The sequence below is a fragment of the Dipodomys spectabilis genome, unplaced genomic scaffold (genome assembly GCF_019054845.1).
Source record: "Dipodomys spectabilis isolate Male_0828 unplaced genomic scaffold, ASM1905484v1 ptg000032l, whole genome shotgun sequence".
Taxonomy (NCBI): domain Eukaryota; kingdom Metazoa; phylum Chordata; class Mammalia; order Rodentia; family Heteromyidae; genus Dipodomys; species Dipodomys spectabilis.
This window is the reverse complement of record NW_024870709.1, coordinates 3,572,921-3,595,816: the sequence shown is the minus strand read 5'-3', so window position 1 is coordinate 3,595,816 and position 22,896 is coordinate 3,572,921. Positions and strand designations below refer to the sequence as shown.

General features: G+C 37.3%; 1 protein-coding gene across 4 annotated transcripts in view; it reads right to left on the bottom strand.

Annotated features, from left to right (window-relative positions):
* The window catches only part of LOC122105645 (amyloid beta precursor protein), a 211,365-nt gene that overhangs the window by 68,914 nt on the left and 119,555 nt on the right, over positions 1–22,896 (bottom strand). For 2 of the 4 annotated variants that reach the window (XM_042676970.1, XM_042676971.1), the window contains exons 7-8: positions 14,114–14,281; positions 11,833–11,889 (exon numbers count right to left, since the gene is read on the bottom strand). In XM_042676970.1, the coding sequence (XP_042532904.1) occupies positions 11,833–11,889; positions 14,114–14,281 (225 nt within the window). The remainder of the gene's footprint in view (positions 1–11,832; positions 11,890–14,113; positions 14,282–22,896) is intronic. The other 2 variants (XM_042676972.1, XM_042676973.1) reach the window with 1 other exon arrangement.

The window sequence follows — 22,896 nt, the reverse complement described above, 5'->3', positions numbered from 1 at the left end:
ACAATGAGAGCATTATGAGACTCTGCCAAACAGGCATGCATTGAGGTGTTGGTGCTTAATTTGGCCATGTTTCCCATATCCATATGTTCTGCTAGATTACTGTTTCTGTCATCTTGAAAGTAAATGGTGTCAACAATATCATACATTAGGATTCCTGCAGAGAGCAAAGAAATTTGAAAGACAAGCTACTGCTGAATAAACAATACCTCTGACATAAATATAAATTCTGTGTGATGTCTTTTAGATAGCTTAATTACAAAGTAGCCTTTCAGAGGAGTATCTGAAATACTACAAAACAGAAATATAAATGTCAATAAATATAATTTTGAAATCACAAATCACCTTCTGCCTTCACAAATTTGTCAACAATCTACAATCCATTATTCTACATGTCAAAAATAAAGTGATTACTATTTTAAATTCAATAATGCTAAGAAACATGTGCATTGCAACTTACATGGCTGAATACTTATAAATCAAAACTGTTACCTGAGTAGTAAAATATGATACTCCTATAGTTTTCCGAAAGATTAGTAATTGGGAAGAATTCAAAGTATTTTATAAGCTTAAAAAGAGGGAAAAAGCAGAAGTGATTTAAAATTAAAGAATACATTTTTCCTCCCAAATGCTTTCATTATCTGCTTAGGCCAAATCAATTTAAGTACTTTATTCAAAAGATTACTGAAATAATGTCAGTGCTCAATACTCTCTTCACTCTTCTTATCTAATTACTTAAGTCTTATCCTTGGGATGTGATATCTCACCCAGGCATTGAATGAGAAGAACTTATGGCTGAGGCACTTTATCAACCAAAGTCTCAAGTTATCTGTATTTTGTTCATGGTTAAGACAAATATCTGGAATTTTAATCCAAAGACTTCAAGGCATTAAATGAAACCATAGGCATTTTTTTTTGGCTAAATAGCAATACATTTAATTTTAAAGAGACACATCATTCTGATTTCCTGCCTTCTATATCATTGATTCAACATTTCTCAAAAATATAAAAGTAACAGATGTTTCCATATGTTGAGTTCAAGTAGAAGGAGGGGGGAAGGAACCACTTATTAGAGTTGTTCCCATTGTCTATGTAAAAAAAAGAGAATATGGGGCTGGGAAGGTGGCTCAGTGGTAGAGCGCTTGCCTTGCATGCCTGAGGCCCTGGGTTCGATTCCTCAGCACCACATAAGCAAAAAGAAAAAAGCCAGAAATGGCACTGTGGCTCAAGTGGTAGAGCGCTAGCCTTGAGCTGAAGAGCTGAGGGACAGCGCCCAGGCCCAGAGTTCAGGCCCACAACTGGACCCCCCCCTCCCCACCAAAAAAAAGAGAAAATGGCATTCCAACTGACCCTGACATCAAAGGGGAGAAGGAAGAAAGGATCATGCCCAGCTTAACAATAGGCATAGCTGGATTTGCATCTCAGTTCTTATTTTAGGCCAGCTGGGACTCAGGGAAACGTTAGCAATCTGTACGCTTTGTCAAATGGAGACAACACCTCGTACAAGGTGACAGGGAAAAGATGATGCCACACTATGGGTAAGTTAAGCCAAAGGGTATCACACAGGGCACTTCATACAATTAGTACCCCATCCATTTCCTGTTTATTGCATATTATTAAAATCTTATTGCTCAAGCTAACCATAGGCAAACCCAACTATTCAGTTACTTTTATTTTCAAATCCATTTAAAACGAATTATATACAAGACCATGAAGAGCAATATGTAGGAAGAAAAGTAATATGTACACATTCATTCTTAAATAAAAGTTGTATGTACAACCCACATGAAATATTAAAATCAGTGGAATAAGTTAACTTGAAAGATTGAAAAATATACCCCAGTTTGAAATTTTTTCATAGCAGGAAAATTTCAAAGGTATTTGCTTGCATACATCAAGCAAGTTTATATGCTAGTATTTTTTTACTCAATCATTTTTTCCACCCTGAACTGAAGGTAGTACTTATCATTTTAAATTTGTTTCCTATGGATTTAATTATTTTTCTCAACTGTTTTTTGGTAGAATACAAATGAGAACAAGTAAAACTCAAAAATAACACAAAAACATTCTTTTTTTTTTTTTGTCAGTCCTGGTGCTTGTACTCTGAGCCTGGGCGCTGTCCCTCAGCTCTTCAGTTCAAGGCTAGTGCTCTAGCACTTGAGCCACAGCGCCACTTCTGGTTTTCTGAGTGGTTTATTGGAGATAAAGAGTCTCATGGCCTTTCCTGCCAGGGCTGGCTTCAATCCTCAGATCTCAGCCTCCTGAGTAGCTAGGATTACAGGCATGAGCCACCAGCACTTAGCCGCAAAAGCATTCTTTTGGTGGAATACAATCCAACAGAATGATATAATAAGGCAACTTGTGTTTTACATTTTAAACAAGTGACGACAATGGAAAGATAGCCATCTGGCTGCAGCCTTACACATAGCATAGCTCTTACATTACATTAAGTACAAAGTATTTTATACTTTTTTTTCCAGTTCTTATAGTTTATAAATATTGCTTACTACCTAATGGACAAGAAATAAAAATGCCATAATCTAAACCACTATAATTTCATTGGCTTAAATTGAAATGTTACTTTGTATTACCAAGAATAAAAGAATAATCAAGAAATAAGCATCTGAAGTATGTTTGCTATTGTTAGGACTAATTCAAGAATCAAATCCATCCTTCTAAAAATACAGAAATATTCTAGCATTTTTCATAGTATATTACCAGCTCATTCCATTTATCCCGATATATTTCTGTGAGAGTTAATTTTTGTTACAACTTGACTGGACTACAGGGTACCCAGGATATTTATGAGGCAGGGAGCTGTTTCTGGAGGAGAGTGACACTTAGATCTGCAAACTTAGTAAAGTAGGCTGTCTTTTCCAACGTATCCAATCTATCAAGGCCCTGATTAGAAATCAAAGTCTGAGGAGGAATGAGTATTTTTTTCTTCCTTCCTGCTGGGCTGCATTGGGATAGTTTTCTTCTGTCTTAAGACTGGTATTCTCACTTTTTAAGGCTTCCCTCATTCTCAGTTCTTTACATTTGTACTACATTATACCACTGGCTTTATTGGGTCCCTATTTCACCAAAGATAGACCATGAGACTTACTAACTTCTATTCTTATCATCTGAGTCAATACTTTCCTTATAACAAATCTATCTATCTATGTATGTATCTATCTATCTATCCCTTAACCCACACATAAAGCCATAATTCCCTGGATAAAAATATAATCTCTTTTCAAGCAAGTCTTTCTTAAGGGTCCCAGTTACAAACTAGAGTTGAGTAGTTCAAAGGTAGTTTTCTCTTAAATATTTAGCTTAACCTTTCTAGTCATGAATATCAACCCTCAATTAGTAAGAGTGCATAAAACTGCCCTATGTTCATATAAATCAGATCTTATTCATGGCAAACTAATTCTTTAGTCAAAAGAGAACAATGAAACTATGTAATAAAATATATAACAATATTTTATTATAATTTACTGTGTGAGTGGTGGAAAGAAGGGAAAAATATTTTTTAGGAGCAATCTAGAGAGTTGGGATTCTGCTTCTCCTTTCCCAACATTTTAAAGCCATTATGTTCCCAGGATATATTTCCTATTGTGATAAAGCCCATGGCAGCTATTACTAACATAGTGGGAAGTAAGGGCATGAAAAAAAAAGCCAGAGGCATTTCCTTTGAGGAAGGAAGTGGCTCAAGGACGCTAGGCTCCATCCAGGGCACTAGGATAGGAAGCTGTGTCTCACAGGTCACTAGAATCACAGGTCACTGTAACTACTTCAAAAGTGGAATTCAACGGGCTTTAGGAGAGCTGACATTATTGTTTCTTAAACCTCCAGAGAACACTTTAGCGTAATATGCCAGCGTGTGAAATTGGGATTAGTGAGACCATAAAAGGTCTATAAATTTAATTTTCTGAACAGTGAGGAATCGGTCCATTTATATGTCCAAGGCATTGAATAACATAATAATATGAAAAACCATAGTTTATTATATTATGTGTAGGCCTATTTCATATCAAAGAACTGCTCTGTCCTGAATTCTGTCTGTTAAATAAGCTACAAGAGAAGTAGGATTATGACACAGGGGTCAAACAAAAGATCCCCTAGAGCTACTACACTGATGACTTTTTAGTCTGAGAACCCTACTCCATAAACGTTCACCTCTGCCTTCTACAAACAAGCTGGCATCATCTCTCCACCTTTCCATAGAAAATCAGTCTCTCAAGAGTTAAATGCCCTTGGCTCCAGGTTTTGACTTCTAGATGGCTAATCATTCATTACTAACACTACTAAAAACATACATGTGATCTTTTAACTTTTTCAATGACCTTCTGGCTTACGATGCAACAGAAGTCCAGTTCCAACTTATAGCACACTATGTTGCCTTGAGGTGAACATTCTAAATGTGGATATCATGCATGATTATTCTATCTATCTATCTATCTATCTATCTATCTATCTATCTATCTATCTATCTATCTATCTATCTATCTACCTACCTATCCATCCATCCATCCATCCAAACTACCACCTACCTACCTACCTTTTGTCTATCTTCCTTGTTCTCTAAATTTCTGGTATCATAGTTTGGATCTGGAACATCCCTAAAGGATCTGATATGGAAAGCTTCGTGGTGGCACTACAGGAAGGAAGGTGTTGGAAAGTTCATGAAGTGGGGCACCGTTAAGTCACTGAGTGTGTCTTTGAATGATATATTCTGTCCCCTGCCCCCCCTCTCCTTCTTCTCTTTCTACATCTTTTTTATTGTGAAAATATCGTACAGAGGGGTTACAATTACATGGGTAAGGTAATGAGCACATTTCTTATCAAGCATTGTTGCCTCCTCCTTTGTTTCTCCTTACCATCCTTTCCCATTCCCCACCCCACGCCAAAGTTGTAAAGTTCATTTTTCTACATAATGTCTTGTACATCTTATTGTTGCAATGGGTCCACCTGTATCCCTATAGAAACACAGGTCTTTCTACATCTTTTTTCCCTTTGTTTTTGTTTCTCTTGGCTTCCTGATTACCTTGGGGTAAACAGAATTGTTCCACTACATGTTCCTATTCAATTGTTTTATTTTTTCTTTTTGGTGTGCTGGTCCTGGGGCTTGAACTCAGTGCCTGCATGCTGTCCTTGAGCTTTTATTGTGCTCAAGGCTAGCACTATATCACTTGAGCTATAGCTCTACTTTCAGCCTTTTGATGATTAATTGATGGAAGAGTCTCATGGATATTCCTGCCCAGGATAGCTTCAAACCAAGATCTCCAGATCGCAGCCTCCTGAGTAGCTAGGATTACAAGGTAAAAATGCCTGGTTTATTACTTGGCATTTTAGCTCAAGGCTGGTGTTCTACCACTTAAATCATACCTCCACTCCTGCTTTTTGCTGGTTAATTTCAGTTAAGTCTCACAGATTTTTCTACCTGGTCTGGCTTTGAACCTCAATTCCCAGCTCTCAGCCTTAAGTAGCTGGATTACAGGTGTAAGCCAATAGTGCCTGGCTTGCCCCTAGTCATAACATTTTATATCACTATAGCCTAGAAGTAATGGGATAATGAACTGAAACCTCTCTAAATGTGAACCAAAATAAGTATTTATGATTTTAAGTTCTTTTCCCACCTAGTATTGTGTTACAGCAATGGAAAGCTGGCTAACACAACAGGGAAGTCAGAAGTATAGGAGAAGTTGGAGCAGGAGCTCTCCTGTAGACAAGAGAGCTTCATCCTATCAATGTTATAGGTCGTACTGCATGTGACACATAAGGGTAAAACCAATGAGACGCTTGCCAAGTGGTGTTAATATACATAATGAAAACACTCATACAGTCACACATACACATATGAATAATAGATAAACAAGAAGAAACAGTATATGATTAGTATCTTGGATAACAAGAGAGAAAAAATAAGGGTTAAGGAGGACAAAGGTATGGTAAGAAGGCAAGGAGAAGATATACTACAGCTATGAGGAGAGTTCCAGGCCAGGGCCTTAATTGCAAAGGTTGTATGTGAATAATTCTCAGTTAATTGCCAAAGGAACATGGCAGAAATTAACAAAGGAGCCTTAAGAGGTAAAAATGTCTGGCAAACTCCAGAATGAGCAATAGAGACCAATGTGATCACACATAAGCCAGGAAGAGGCAGAGAAAAAAAAAAGAGGCAGCTCATGCATGGCTATGAAGCCAGAAGGTGTTGATACCACGTGGTTTGAAAGGATCAGCACCAGCTAGCTACAGGACCAAAGCAGAACAACAAAACTTTGTAAGAGTAGAAGACAAAAGACAAGGATGGCTGAGCCTACGGTGGCTCTCATGAGAGTCTCACACCCCACCCTTGCAAGTGAAAAGAATATGGACGTCTTTTTCTCTCACAGTAAAATGTCTCCCACAGTTGAACACTATGGGAAAATGGCTTTCTCATATGTTTGAGGGCTCATTTATACTGTAATAAAAATACAGCAGTGCTGTAACAATACTTCCATTTCTGCAATGCTTTCCTACCATCGGCCTTTCTCACCGTGGTGGGGAATGGGTTTGTTTTCTTAATTAAACTCGCTCCTGTATTAGATGCTCCTGTTATGATATAAACTACCATCACTGGGGACACTCTGCCAGAGATGCATTCTAATACTTATAGTTCCCCCAGGAAGACTTTATTACTTAAAAGGAAATTACTTCAAAATAAGATAAAACTTGCAATATTTTCAGAATGTGAGTAAAATGGACTTTTTCCCATCAAAGAACTCTGCGAAACAAATTATCAAGAACAAAGACACTTCTCCTTAATGTGCCCTTGATTTGCCCTGGGTTCCCCTAACATGCCCTTAGATTGCCTACACAATCGTAGCTGGCAAAGAACACTTCCAATGTGTTGTGTATGGACATGAGGTTATAAAAATGTAATTTGTGCAATGTTTACTCTAGTCAAGCTACATTTCTTTTTTATGTCTATGGACATGTACTAATGTGGGAATGTTTGTTAAATATGTCAAATGAATGTGAAAGAATGTTGTCATAATTTTTATATCTACATTCTCTACTTAGCACAAGGTGCCAAAAATCTAAAAAAATGTGTGTGAAATAACAGCAACAACTAGCATCCAGAGTGTTTTAACCTTAGGTTGTTTTCCTCGTCCATTTGTTGGAAGCCATCTTAAACTTCATTAATAGTAGCTTGTAGAGAAGCGCTCAACAGAATTCAGAAAAATCAAAACTCTTCTTCACATTGTCCACTTTCATAGAACTTGTAGCAGTTAAAAGAGATGGAACTTTAACCCCTATGAAACACTTGTGGATAAGACTAATTTCATGTTACCTTAGCTTTCCAAAGCAATCTTTTTTTCTTCATGTATATAACTCTATATGGCTACTTAATTCAATCACAAACCTGAGACTCATCGCTACAATAAAACCATGAAGTTATTGAATACAGACAGCTTGGATTACTTCGCTAGTATCCTGGCAAAATGCTTGGCTTAAGAACTAACACATCTTGGGCTCAAAAATAATCACTGTATTGAACCAGGGGTGGGCTTGCTGGTTGCTTCTTTTTGAAAGTAATGATTTATGAGGGCACCAGAGCAATGTGTATTAATTTTCTATTCTCCGTGACTTCTTTCATTGCTGAAACTGCAGAACTGAGTAGCAATGATAACAACCACAGAGCCTGCAAAGCCTAAAACACTATCTGTCTTGTACAGAAAAGATTTGCCAATTTCTTTAATAAAAACCAACCACTTACTCTCCTTCAGCAAACAGCTAATGGATAAAGCACATACATAATAAGTATCTTTAATATTCAGAGTAAGTGGTCCTACATTTACAAAGAAAAAAGCTGTTTTGCTAAGCAATTTACCCTCTTTTCCATCTTAGAGTTTCTCACTCTTACAGCTTTAAAGGAAGCTTTTTTATCTTTTTGTCTAAGCATTTCTGGATATGAAAGATTTGGCTTTTCATATTTGTCAGACTGATAAGATTTTCACCGATGTGACATGTAATTTAATGCACCACATCTTTAAATAACTATTTTAAGTTATGTTCGGCCATTTTACAAAAAAACGTAGTTCCACAATTGGTACTACAGAATGTGCTAACAGGAACTAATATCTAATCTTTCATGATCAGAAAAGCAGGAGCACAATTAAGAATATAAGTTCAAATTTGGCCATAGACTAAATGAAGTAGGCATTAAAATAGGCTCCAATTTAAGATGACTGGAGACTGATTTAAGTAGTACATTCCATTCAGTGCCTGAATGGTGAATGATCTACTGTGTAGGTTGTAAATTTCAGAGGGAACTTAGAACTCAGGGGTGGGTGATAGTTTGGCTTCAACTGGTAAATTTGGACTCTTTTTATATTGTTTGGAAATGTACTCATTGATTCCATAATATATGGCTAGTTTGATATGCTGACTAATTAACCTTTTACCCTCCCTCAATCCTTTCTGGAGCCAGAAACATTTCAGAAACATGGTCCTAAGGCCATGAATATACTCCTAGGTACAAATAACTAGTGTAGCAAGAATAGAGAGCATTTCTACCATCATCGCTCTCTAGCATGGGTTGGAATTTCAAAATAACAAGATAAAACAGAGAAAGTGGTAGTGCATGGTTGAATTATACATTTGCAACCTAGAGAGTTGCTATTATATGCTCTGCTTGCAATAGCTTTCATTAAGAGCTCTTTCATTAAGATCTCTAATTCTATAGTCAGAACAGCAAGAGCCATATATCCTTTATCACGTAAGTACTGCAAGGGAGGATAATAGGTTAACAGGATAATGGCCTAACAAATAGTGATTCAGAATGTCTGCTATTATTTAAAGGCTATGGACAGCCTTACATTTCAAAAAAGCCTTCAGTTTGTGGTACATATATCTGTTGACACCAATGGAGTACTATGTTGAGTCAGAGGTTCTCAAGTAGGAGTGGTTTTGCTACTCCACCCTACCTCCACATCACATATTTAGTAAAATCTGGAGACGTTTTCAGTTATCACAGCTGGACAATGTCATACGAGGGTCAAGGACTAGGAATGCTGCTATGCATCCAATATGCGCAGGACAGACTCCCACATGTCAGACTGAGATATTTTGAGGCTAAGAAACCTTAGTTTGGACATTGCCAGTGGAGATGAAGGAGAGATGGGCCATCCTTTGGTCAGATCTCTACAGGGCAGACAGATAACTGTGGGGCAATCAGCTGATTAGAAATTGGCATAATGCTCTTTGTGACATTTGCTGGCATTAGGAGTTGGTCTGTTTACTTCTATTTTCTGTCTCATATTAGCTGGCCAATCAGCTATTTTTTATACTCAATTCTTTCTATCACTATATTAGAACATTTATTTAAACATTATTTTCTCTACTGTTTTGAATTCCTGGATTCATTCATTACTCTCTTAGAATATCTTGTTTGTTTTTCAAATAATTCTCCTTGAAAGAACAATGAATATTATTCCCACCCCTCCCAACCCCATGTATTTCTCATCCATTCACATTAGTGCCTGGGTTCCAAGATAACATCATTTTTGCAAGTTAATATAGAATTTACATCTGCCTTTTCTTCAGCATAGTTTTCCTAGAAGCTTCACTGTATTCTAGACTTGACTGAGCTTCTTCAACAAAGCTTACTTACTACCATTATAGAGAATGGTTCTATGTAGGTTAAGTAAAACTCAACTATGGTTTAGAAGTTTTATTCCATGGGCCACGGATCATACTTTTTCTGCTGAAGACAAGAGATGCATTTTCTGTTATTTTTTTCTAATATATTTTCTTTCCTGATTGCTTCTAAAGCCAAGGTAACAGTACCTTAGAAAGAAGCAAAATGTGAAATTGCTATCACAGGTTTCTAAGATGAGATTTTAAGGGGTATTACTAGAAAATATAATCACGTTTTCATAATTGATGTAAAAACTAGTCAATAATTCATATAATAATTTTACTGTTTACTGTTACTGTTTACTGTTTACAGTGCATTGTGCACTGAATCAAAGTTTTACAATGCCCTAATGTTAGAAACAGGTAAATAGCAGTTGGGTGATGGTAGCTCAAGCCTGTAATCCCAGCTACTCAAGATGCTAACACCTGTAAGACTGCCCATAAGATCCTAACACCTGTAAGAGTTTGAAGACAACTTGAGGAGAAAAGTCTACAAAACTCCATCTCCAATTATCCAGCAAAAACTTGAACTGATTGTGTGGTGAGAGGTAGAGAGCTAGCTGAGCAAGCAAGTCATGCACATGTTCAAAACTAGGTCTTAGAAAAAAAAGAGAAAAGGAAGGGAAGGGAAAAAAAGGAAAGAAAACAACCAACTTTCCTGTAATTCTTGATCCCATGAAAAGGGTTTTAAGAAAAATCAAAATCTCTATGTTTATTAGTAAAATGATAGCTCTCATCTTCATATTTTTATCCATTGTATTTGTGGTTTAGATGCACATATGAGAACAAAATTCAAATACGTGTGTGTCCCTAAAATTGCAATGATTTTTAAAATTGGTTTTTATGACAAAGACTTACATTGAGAAATTCTTGATTACAGTAATAAGTAGTCTTGACAGGAAAATTATTATATTCATAATGCATTTCTAGCATACATTCTCAATAAGAGCAATCTTACACCAATTCAATCAAAGAGGTTTTTCTATGTCATTTCACATGTTTTTTGACTAGAAGCATCTCAGACTGAACAACCTTTAAAAACAATCACCTTAGCACAAAGAGGAATCATCCAATTAGCCCACAATTGTTGAAGGAGCAAAGTGTAAGCCCAACTTCTCCAATCAAACAGACAGGCTCACCTTCTAGTTCAGCTCTTTTTTTTTTTTCTCTAAATGCCTTCTGCTATCTGCATTTGACCTTCAGATGACTATGACTTTTTCCATTCGAATGTGCAGTTTGCTATAAATAAGACTGCATAGCTGCAAGGCTATAAATAACTAGAAATTATATGCTTTCTCCTGTCTGTTTGTACTAGCATTGCAAAAACCCTTCACTTGCTGTGATTGAGTAGTCTCTGTAGGTAGACAAGAAAATATAGCTGACAAAAAAATCACTCCATCCTCCAGAATGGAAGGGTGTCAGGATTAGCAAGTAGGTGGAAAAATGACTGAGAAAGAAAAGTTATGAGAGTTTTGGCTTTAGTATGGAGAGTGGACTTGAATGTAGTCATTACATAGATTTCATAAGAATAAATTTACCAAATGATGATATTCACTTCCATGAATTAATAAAAAAGGAGAAATGCATTTTTTTACATGCTTCAAGGATATAAAGTGAAACTAATGGAAAAAAACTATCATCATTTAAAAAATGTTGGGAAATGTATATAATTTATTGATGGCTGCTATCTATACTAATGGCATTTAGAAAAAAAATGTTAGTATTCATTTCACTATGAAATTGGTGGTCCTGAAATGTAAGAGACCTTTCATACAGGTGTCTATCAGAAAAAACTGAATGTATAAACACAAATTATTCTGTGTGATAAAATGCACAGATACTAAATACTGAATTAGGACATATCAGGAAATAAAAGTAAAGCCAAGTCCAACAATAAATCATGGATATATAATATCTAACTGAATCATATAAAATAAAGGGAAATGGATCAGCAGTAGAAGTAGCTTAAATCTAACTCTCAGCTCCACCTCTGAAGTTGTCTGACAAAATTAGACAACATTATAAGCAACTCAATGGGAATATACAGCTCACTAAAAGATAGGTGTTTAAGAATCACAAAAACCATGCAAAGGTGTAGATACTGAAGTCATAACTAGCCATGCAATGTAGCCCTCCCCTGTGCCCTTTCCCAAGTGAATGACAACATACGTTTAACAGCATCTTGGGGCAGAGGTTCTTGGGTAGTCTTGAGTAAACTTTGGGACACTATGGAGAAAATAAGAGAACATGACTAAAAACAAAAACAGAAATGTGGGAATGATGGCTGAAACTCACATGATTATACTGAACCAAAACAAAACAAAAAACATAAATAAAACTAAATTAAACCAAAGTAAACTTATTAACAAACATAAACTCTTTTTTTCATCAGAGATTAACATCTTAGAATGAATGATCTGTCTGTCAAAGGACATACAAATAACCTGTTAGGAAGATTTCCTGCTTCTATTCTCTTCTTAGGATCAGGACTCATCAATTCTTTTGGTTACTTTTTCACAGTATCTCCAGGTCTTTCATCCACTCAAAGGGCAGCCTTTGGTTCTTAGATCAGCAATTTAGTGAGTCTATTCCCTACTTAAACTAGTCTAACTGACCTTTAGCCTGCAGTGCGAGGGATTGAACTGAGAGTCTGGTGCCTGCCAGACAAGCACTCCATCACTGAGTTCATCCTCAGCATTGCCTTAGCTTTTTGATACATTATTCTGTAATCACTCCCTCTGAAACCTAAGTACTGCTTGATTACTGAATATATCCCTGTTGAGAGTACCTACTCTTTGTAAATATCTCAGTAAAGTATGTACACCCAGGGACTCTCTAACCTGTGGTACTTATTGCTTGCTGCTCTTCTAAACTTATCAAATGGAAAGGACATTAGGGGAGTGCTGAAATGGGTTGATGGGAGGGGTAGGGCAATTTCCAACTGTTGAAGCACATTCATCACCGACAATAATTAAGAACAAATGTCTTATTATAAATATATGTAAACAATATTCCAGAAAAAGAAATCCATCTCAGATTAAGGAGGATACTGTTGGAAATTTGCCAAGAAATTTCTTCCAGCAGCTAAGCCATTGTAACAAGAGCCTTTTGTTCCAAAGATTCCAGGCAATGGAATCTCCTACAGTGTTCCAACTCACCTGACCTAATTAACTTCTTTGTTTGAAACTGAAGATGAGGATCATTTGAGCTAGAATGTGCAATCATCCAATCAGAGTCAAGAAAAGATAGCTTGGGTTACCAGCTCCTACATCTGTTCTCACAGGAGAGAAGTGGAGCCATTTCACAAAAGCTGTGATGACAGGAATTTTCCATTTGATTTTACTTAGATACTAGGCTTCTTCCCAATCAAAGTTCATATAGGAATAGTCCTTTTGTCATCTGCTTAATCCAAAGATCTAATTGGAAAATAGTTTACATAATTCCCAGAAATCCTAGGCAGAAAATCATAGGCTATCATCCTTGCAAAACTAGGCAAAAAATATTGAAATCTCTCAAAAAAGAAACGTACAAGTATTAAGTTTCATCTTTTGCTTATTACGTTGAGTAGTTACTTCTAGAGCAATTCAAACATTCTGCTTATGAAAAAAATAAACAAAAGTTGGGGATTTAATTTAGGAGACTGTTAACAAAAGTAGAATTCCCAATTTACTGGTATATTACTTCTTCAGAATTAAGTCTTCAGGGGAAAATTTCACTTTGCATTTACATTACCATGACTTCCTGCATTTATATCCCAGAGCTACAGAAAACTTAATGCTTAAAAAAAGGATCTTACAAATAAACTTCCCTGAGCCATATGTCACAGGCAGTTTCTGATTGTCAGAGCTTTCTTCTTTCATTTCCGAGAGAAGAAATGAAAACTAGATGTTACAAATATCTGTGTACTGAGTTCAGGGATGACATGGGTACCTTTACCTTTTGCCATTTGAGGTTGCAAGATCTCAGTTCAATCCTACTACACCACAATCAAAGATACATGTCATGATGACATAACCATATTCATCACAGCAATACACAATACCTTATCAAGGGAACTGAAGCTTCGGCAGCCAGTGGGAGATTATTTTGCATGTGATTTACATGCATACACACATGAACACATAGGTACACAAATAGACAAATAAATATGCATTTGCAGAAAAGGCTGCAGAAGACAAAACAGCCATTCTAGCTCTGTTTTAAAGAGAAACACTCAAGTGCCCTATAGACCATAGCTAGGAAAAGATCACATCCAAGGGCATGCTTTATTAGAGACAGGAGGAGAGATGTGCTCATGATCAAACATACTGTGGAGACTGAGCAATTAAGAGTGTGGTTAGTGGTAGCGACAAGCCCATTCCCAAGAACCAGGAAAGTCAATCTGTTACAAGAGCAGAGTCAGTGGCAAGAAAGACGAAAGGTGGCCAGGCTAGAGGAAGGATCCACTTACTGACGCTGCCACACACGGCCATGCAGTACTCTTCTGTGTCAAAGTTGTTCCTGTTGCCGCCACATCCACCGTAAAAGAACGGGGCACACTTCCCTTCAGTGACATCAAAGTACCAGCGGGAGATCATTGCTCGGCATGGCCCCGTCTCGGCTTGTTCTGAGCACACCTCTAATCAGAGGAGATGTGGGGAACCACATTTAGCATGAAAAGGCACTGTCTGGCTGTTCATGTACATATGCTTACTTGTCTTAGGCATTACTCAGCCCAGTGGTAAAAACTGGCCTGCACTGATTAGGCCACCATCTACCAAACCCTTACTGAGGAGTTGAACCACTCACCATGACTTTAGAATCACACTGGAAGCAAAGCAGAGCACTGTCATCAGGCTTACTGAATAGGGATAAGTGGTACCTAAAGGACTTTGGCTGGAGGTGAAGAGATCTGTTGCTTCTCATGGATTTTAAATGATGGAAGGTGTCAGTATATCAATACAGTTCTCCATTGTAAGAAAGAACTTCTCTGGTAATTATAAACCATATTTTACTAAACACAATCATGTAAAATTAGGCACATAAGCTTGAGCTGAAGTCTCATGACAAAGCTCACTTAAGCTCCAAATACAGGCTGAAATACCAACAAATGACAGAAACAGCTGTGCATGGTAATGAAACCAGTGACTCAGTAGGATGGGTGTTAATTTGTCACGGAAGTCTCTAGAAGGTGTCTTCTGCTGGCTAGTCTTTTTTTTTTTTTTTTTTTAAACTGAAGTGTGCTAGTTCTCTAAGGCTAGCAACTACATCTGCCATCCCAATTATACCTGACCCAATTCTCACTTCTCTCCAAGATGAAAGGTTATTTATAAAATGCCACCTGAAGGTGACTTACTTGTGAAATAAAATTTGGGCTAATCAGTGATTCCTACATTAGTGTTTGTAGTGAATGAACACCCAAAGAACACCACTGTGAGTTTTCTTCAGCCTTTGTTTTCTCTTTATTGTGAGAATAAACTTGTTCTTCCCTAAGCAGCCTGGGTAGTTCAAGAAACAATATAACATAAATAAGTGAATGTAATCTAAGAACGACATGATTTGTTTCGAAAAGTAAGTGACAGTGATTCTTCTTAGTGAGTCTGAGGATAGAGATGAATGCATACAGAAGAACAAAATAAATAAAGCATTTACATTATAGCACTTGTCCATTTCCATGGTGTACTTACTCCCACTACCGGTATTTCAGCTACAATGGCTGTGGCTCACAAAATGTATTAATATTGCAAAAATTGTCTTTGATGGGCTACTAGGAGTTGGCTCTTTTCCAATGAGAAGAAACAGGAAAACAAGTGAAACCAAGGATTGTGTGCCTTTTTGGAAATGATCTTGATCTTGGGGTTTGAATAAAAAAACAACACAAATCTTCTCTGCTGATGGACTTCATGGGTTTCTCTCATACTTTTTGACATTGCTCCTGTATATTCTGAATACATGGAAGGAAGGTTTTTCTTTTCAGTTCTCCATTCCCTTTACAGTGCCCCAGTTCTGCGCACAGTGGGGGTCGGAAGATGCTAAGAAGCTCTTCTTCAAAGTATAGTCCGCGCTTGCCAATGTCTGGACCCATTTGCAGACTGTGGACTCAGAATTTGAGCTTAGCAAGAAAGTCTTGTGTAATTGAAACGGTTATTAGAATCTGAGAAGTCTGTTGGGTGTGCAGGCATGAGCCTGTAATCCTAGCTACTTGGAAGGCAAAGGTATGGGGATCTCAGTTTGAGGTTAGCCCTACGTAACACTGAGATTCCATGCATTAAGTGACTAGGCTAGTAGCATGTACCTCTTACCCCAGCTACATGGGAGGGACAATGAGGACCACAGACCAGGTGTGCTTGGGCAGAAAGAAGGATTTCACCACAAAAATAAACCCAAAAGAGGCCCAAGGCATTGTTCAAATGGTAGAGCATTTCTCTTGCCAGGGCAAGCCCTGAGTTCAATCCCTAGTACTGTCAAAGGGGGAAATTTGCCAGAGCAAGCTCTGAATTCAATCCCTAGAACTATCAAAGGGGGAAGTTTTTTGAGAAGTGCTATGCTCCGTCATATGTTTTAAATGTAGTACAAATGTCAAAATTTTGGGGACACAAGATTAACTACATTCCTAAAGGATCAAAGGGGAAGATTAAATTGCATAGGTTCTAAATGAATAAAATGAGCTCACATGGATTTGGGAAAAGTTAAAATAAGTTAGAAGAGAAATAAGGTTAAAATAAACATCTCAAAAACTTAACTGAAACAGATCATCTTTGCCTATTTGTTCTACTCTGAAGTTCTGTTCTGTTTGAAGCAACATCAAAATAGCGATTATACTTTTGATTCATATCCAATACTGAGATAATGATTCCTATTCTTATGTCCATGAAAACAAACTCCCCAGAAATGTGAATTCAAGTGATATCATTCCCTTAACATGCCAGATTATTAAAATATCAAAGGTTTCATTTTTAATTGTACCCCCCTCTCTTTCTCTCTATCTGAGCCAGGCTTTGGAAGTATGGTAGTGCTGTTCTATGTCTTTTGCTAGGAGAGACCGAGTGTCCCCCCCTTCTCCAGGCTAACTGGCTTATTGTCACAAAGTCACCAACAGAGAAGAACAGCAGATTGAAGCAGAGAACAGTAGTATCTTTGATTACGATAATGGCCTAAACCACCATTTGCTGCTTTACAACAGTGTACTTGGGAGAGAATGAATTTCTTAGGAAGAAAAAAAAGCCCTCAAAACCAGGAAGACAGTTTCTCTTTTTAATTTTTCACTGTATTACATTGAGAAATAAGCATATGCTGCCAGGTATGGTGGTGCATACCTGTAAACCTCAGCACTTGGGAAGCTGAGGAAGGAGGGATGTAAGTTTGAGGTCAACATGTGCTGCACAGTAACACCTTGTCAAAAAAATACCTAAATAACAAAAACAATGCATATGCCAGTTTTTTTCTGTCTCTAAATATAAGCTACTAAAATGCATTGCTACATCTTATCTAATTCTTATTTCCCCTTACAAAGCATGTATCAATAATCACATGGACTCTTGGCATGTTTTTTGTTTTACTTATTCTTGTCACATAAAATATATTCATGTACCATCTGCCATGAGCAAAGTCATGAGTCAGAAGTCACAGGTGACATTAAGACAGTCCTGGCAGCTCACATATGTAATATGATGTACTCAGGAGGCTCAGATATGGTTCAAAACCAGTCTGGGCAGACACATTTGAGAGACTCTTACCTTCAATTAATGAGCAAAATGCTAGAATTGGAGGCAGAGCTCAAGTGGTAGAGTACTAGCCATGAGCAAAAAAAGCCAAGCAAGGCACGGGGCCCTTAGTTCAAGCTAGAAAGAGAAAGAAAGAAAGAAAGAAAGAAAGAAAGAAAGAAAGAAAGAAAGAAAGAAAGAAAGAAAGAGAGAGAGAGAGAGAGAGAGAGAGAGAGAGAGAGAGAGAGAGGGAGGGAGGGAGGGAGGGAGAGAGGGAGGGAGGGAGGGAAGGAGGGAGGGGGAAAGAAAGAAAGAAAGAAAAAGAAAGAAAGAAAGAAAGAAAGAAAGAAAGAAAGAAAGAAAGAAAGAAAGAAAGAAAGAAAGAAAGGGAAGGGAAGGAAGGAAGGAAGGAAGGAAGGAAGGAGGGAGGGGGGGGGAGGGAGGGAAGGAGGGAGGGAGGAGCAAAAAAATCAGTGCAAGTGTCTCTCATTTGTCTGATTGCATCTTCTGACAAATTATTTTGCTTTCTTTATAATCACTTAAATGCCAAATTCTTTGCAATGCCTTAGGTGAAAACTTCTGTCCCAGACTAAGCAAGCATTTTCCTTCTTTGATGCTACCAGAGTTCCTTCCCAACAAGGCTGGATAGATTGATGCTTCTCAACGACTGTGCAGATATGGTGGATGCAACTATGCTATTTACCTAATCCTAACTCTGTGGCTCCCAGCACCCAATGCAATGTTTGGTATTAAGGAGGGCCTCAATGGTGGATGAATGCCAGTAAAACAAACAGTGCTTCTCCCAGGCTAATGGTCATCACAGAATGAAAATGATAATGTAATTTCACCAAGGTCACTCAGTATATATGCCAACACAAATATCATTTAGATCACTTTATTAGCTTCCGCATAATGAGAGAATTAATGAATCTATTGCATCAGTGTCTGTATTTTTCTATTTCATAATAGAATCTCTTCAAAATACGGCCCCCAGCCAAATGCTATGATGAAATGCAGTACTAGTATGCTCAGCTTTTCGGCTGGACATAAATTTTAACTGCAGATATTTCAATATATTATCAATGTTCTTAATAATATTTTAAACAAAAAAGAAAAAAAACTTTTTAAATGGCAACATAATGTCTGTAAACCTTTGGTCTAGTTGATGTCATATTTCTATTAGTAGATCACATTAGCTCTCTAATGTTCTTAGAACACACTGAGAACTGTTATTTTGATCATGACCACAATAGTCACAGTCCTGAGGTAAGAGATCTTACTGGCCTCTAGGAACTGGGTTCAATTTCCCCATGAAGTCCTTCATGCAACTCTCATATAACACTCAGTATGAAGTTGGTGGTATTAATTCCCATTTTATGAGCAGAAGTAGTAAAAATTAAAGGTTGCTTGATTCATACAAATGTACAGGTGTAGAGCTAGGATTCAAATCTGGGCAGCCTGTGCTTGAAAAACAAAGTGAACACTTGCTAGGCATTATAGCTAATGCCTAACATGGATCCCCTAGTCATTCTTGCAACAAATATGCAAGAACTTTAGCATCTCCTTCCCATATAGGAACAGGCCATTTAACTGATCCAAGGACATAAAATTATTAACAATTCTTAATCACTCTACTTGCCTGCATTTAACTACATACAAACATACACTAAAGACACATACATAGTAAATAAATCTACATTAAGGTAATTTAACTTGATGTGTAGTATCTGAAATACAAAAATATTAACAGAATGCTAGGAGGGGTGTTAGCAACCTTGTAATCCCAGCACTCAAGAAGGTAAGACAGGAAGATTGTAAGTTTAAAGTGAGTTCCAGACCAGCCTGAGCTACAGAGCAAGACCATATTTCAAAAACACCAAAAAGGGTCAGGTATTATAATGCTTAAAGATTAAGGCCAGCCTGGACAAAAAGTTCATGAGACCCCATCTCATCTCAACCAACCACTGGGCATAATGGTACATGTTGTAATTACAGTTACACAGGAAGCTGAGATTAGTACAATCATCATTTCAGGTCTTCTTTGGCAAAAAAGTTTGTGAGACCCTATCTCAATGGAAAAATGGTGGTGATGTTACTGAGTTACAATCAACCCAGTAAGCCAGGAAGAAGAAATAGGAAGACCACTGTATAAGCTGGCCTAGACAAAAAAAAAATCACTTCAAAAATTATAACCATGGGGAAACAAAGGAAGAGGCAATAATGCTTGATAAGAAATGTAGTCACTATCTTGCTCATATAATTGTAACCCCTCTGTATTTTCACAATAATTAAAAAAAAGAGAAAGGAAGAAAGGAAGAAAGGAAGAAAGAAAGAAAGAATGAAAGAAAGAAAGAAAGAAGGAAGGAAAAAAGAAAGAAAGAAAAAAGAAAGAAGGGAGGGAGGGAGGGAGGGTGGGAGGGAGGGAGGGAAGGAAGGAAGGAAGGAAGGAAGGAAAGAAGGAAGGAAGGAAGGAAGGGAGGAAGGAAGGAGGAAGGAAGAAGGAAGGAAGGAAGGAAGGAAAGATAACCAACGCAAAAGAAACTACAAGGTGCTACTTAAGTGGTAGAATCCCTGCCTAAGAAGCAGAAGTTCCTGGGTTCAAACCCTAGTACTGCAAGAAAAAAAAATTATAACCACAACAATAAGAGCAGGGAGCATGATTCATAGAGCACAGCCAAGTGTAAAATTCTGAGTTCAAATCTTAGGACCACCAAACAAACAAAGAACCTTATAGAATTCTTACAGGAGATATCAAATGATAATAAGCACCATCTGTAATGGCCAGACAGTATATGTTTTTGGCTTTGCAGGCTATAGTATCTCTTTCTAAACAAATCTTTAGCAAGAATGAAGCCAAGAGCAACATATAAACAAACAGGCCTGGCTGTGTCCCACACGGGGGGCGGGGTACCTTTCTTCTGCTAAAGGGCCATTTAAATTAACACTGGCAGACAGGCCAGTGTGTCCCCTTTAAAAAGAATGTCCAGGGGCTAAGAAAGTGAAGGTGGCTCAGTGGTAGAGCGCTTGGCATGCATGCAGGAGGCCCTGGGCTGGATTCCTCAGCACCACATAAGCAGAAAAAGATGGAAGTGGCGCTGTGGCTCAATTGATAGAGTGCTAGCCTTGAGCTGAAGAGCTGAGGAACAAATCCCAGAGCCAGAGTTCAAGCCCCACAACTGACCAAAAAAAAAAAAAAAAAATGTCTAAACCTTAATCTAGACAATAGGCAACATACATTTGTGGCTCAGACTTCTAATTATTAGTATTTAGTGACATTTGATCATTACTATTAAATAAAAATTTAAACAACTGCATAAATTTTCAGTGTAGATAAAATGATAAGATTAAAAGCATGCCCAAAACAAAGGAATAAAACAAAGAATCACAGGCTAAACTAAACAATACTAATACACTAGTAATACCATTTAGGACATTAACAGTGCTAGACTGCATTCAAATAATTGAAGTTTATAAAGAAAAGTAAGCTACAGGTAACATTGTGGTAGTGTATCAAAAATACCTTATTCCCTTTGAGTCTACGTCCTCGCTTTAATGCTTACCAGTTTCATGTCTGTGTCAATTTTGTAAAAATGTTTCTTGAAGCTCTAATAATTTTTGCCTTATATGGAGATCTAAAATTTCTACCATGAAGCATATTCATGATGATTTAAAGACAAAATCACTGCCTTAAAGGATAAAGAAAATGGTGAGCCAGAAAAAGTATACCTATAATAAAGAATTACTTCTTGGGTCTGGCATGAATTCTCAGCAAGAAAGACCATGTCTATATTGGCATTCTTCAGACACCAAGCATTTAGCTATCAATCCTAGCACAGCGAATATGTGCTAAATAAATGACATAGGTAAAAAAAAAAACAGAGTTTCTCTGGACAGGGAAAATTAAACTATTATTTTATTTCTTACAAAAATGCATTTACAACTACCTTGATATCTTACATCTATAAAATACAACTCTCAAAACATGAAAATTTGAAAAATTCATGTCTAACTATATTTCAGTTTCACTCAAATTGGTGATAGCTAATTCACTTTTTCATAATCATCAAAGATGCTAATAGCCCTGTGAATGTGGTTCATATCTGCTATCCAAGATATTCAGGAGGTTGAGATTAGAGGATCATTGTTTAAAGCCAGTCTGGGCAGACCAATCATTGAATCTTATCTCTAATTTACCAGTAATAAAGCCACAAGAGGTGGCCAAGTGGCAAAGCACTGGCCTTGACCAACCAAGTCAAGCAAGAGTGCAAGGTCCTGATTTTAAGCTATACCAGCACACACATACAAAAAAAGTGGACAATAAACATGAAACAAATGAAATTCACAATAACATGCTAAATTTCAAACAATACTTATTTCCTCTGAAATTACATGAGGTATCTCCCATTTTGGGTTGAAACTTTGACGTGGAGGGCATGGCTCAAGTGGTACCGAACTTTCCTAGCAAGACTTTGAGTTCAAACTCTAGCATAGTCATATATATAAAAACATCAGAAGGTTGAGTATTTGAAAAAAAGAGCTAGAGCCTTGGCTCCAGGGTATCAGACTAGCTCAGACTAGCAAGTACAAGACCCTGAATTCAAATCCTTAGTACCACCAAAAGAAATACTAATTTTTGCTAGATTCATGCTTGAAATCCTAATAAGTTGAGAGCTTAAGGGCAGAAAGATGGTGGTATGAGGCCATCTGGACAAAAAAGTTCTTAAGACTCTGTTTTAAGAAGAAAAGGAAAAAAATGGGTCGAAGGTGTGGAGGTGTGGGTCAAGTGATAGAGTGCCTGCCTAGCAAGAATGAAGTCCCGAATTTAAACCCCAGAACTGCCAAAAACAGAAGAGAAAATTTATGACCATGTTGAAATGTGTTCTCTTATCCCCCTCACTCACTGCCTACTCTTTTCAAATGTTAATGGATTACAAAAGCATTGAGTTTTTATGAGGCATGTTAATGATTTGTGTTAGCAGCAATAGGCTGGAGACAAGAAAGCAGTTTCATCATTAAGTATGGCTGTAAATCACATTTACTTTCAGGAGCTGAACATTAACATTGAAAATGAGATTGTAAACCTCCTTCCAGTATCTCTGCTTTGCAAGTCACTCTGGATGTTTCTTTCCAGCCCATAAAAGCAGCTTAGGTGGAGTGGAAATTTCACAGAGTGAACTTCGTTCTCCATTAGGGACGCCCCACACTCATCTTCTGCACTGACCAAAGTGATGGGAAAAAATATTCATCCCCTTTAATGCTACCATCTAAATTTCTGTATCTTTGTTAGGATTAGCTAGAAGTGTGGGGGAAAAAATTTATAGGGCATAATATACCCCAAGATGTTTCCGTTAGCTCTACTTACTCGAGATTTGCCCAAATTATGGCTTCAAATACAATTTTACTATTAGATGGAATGGATGGATTTAAGGATGTTCTAATTCTGGCATTAATTATTGATGATTTTAAATGACCAGATCTTACTTTTGAAGACCGTTTTTATTGTTCTCAAAGGGCTCTTGAGTCATGTGTATACTTGAACTATGTGCTCCCA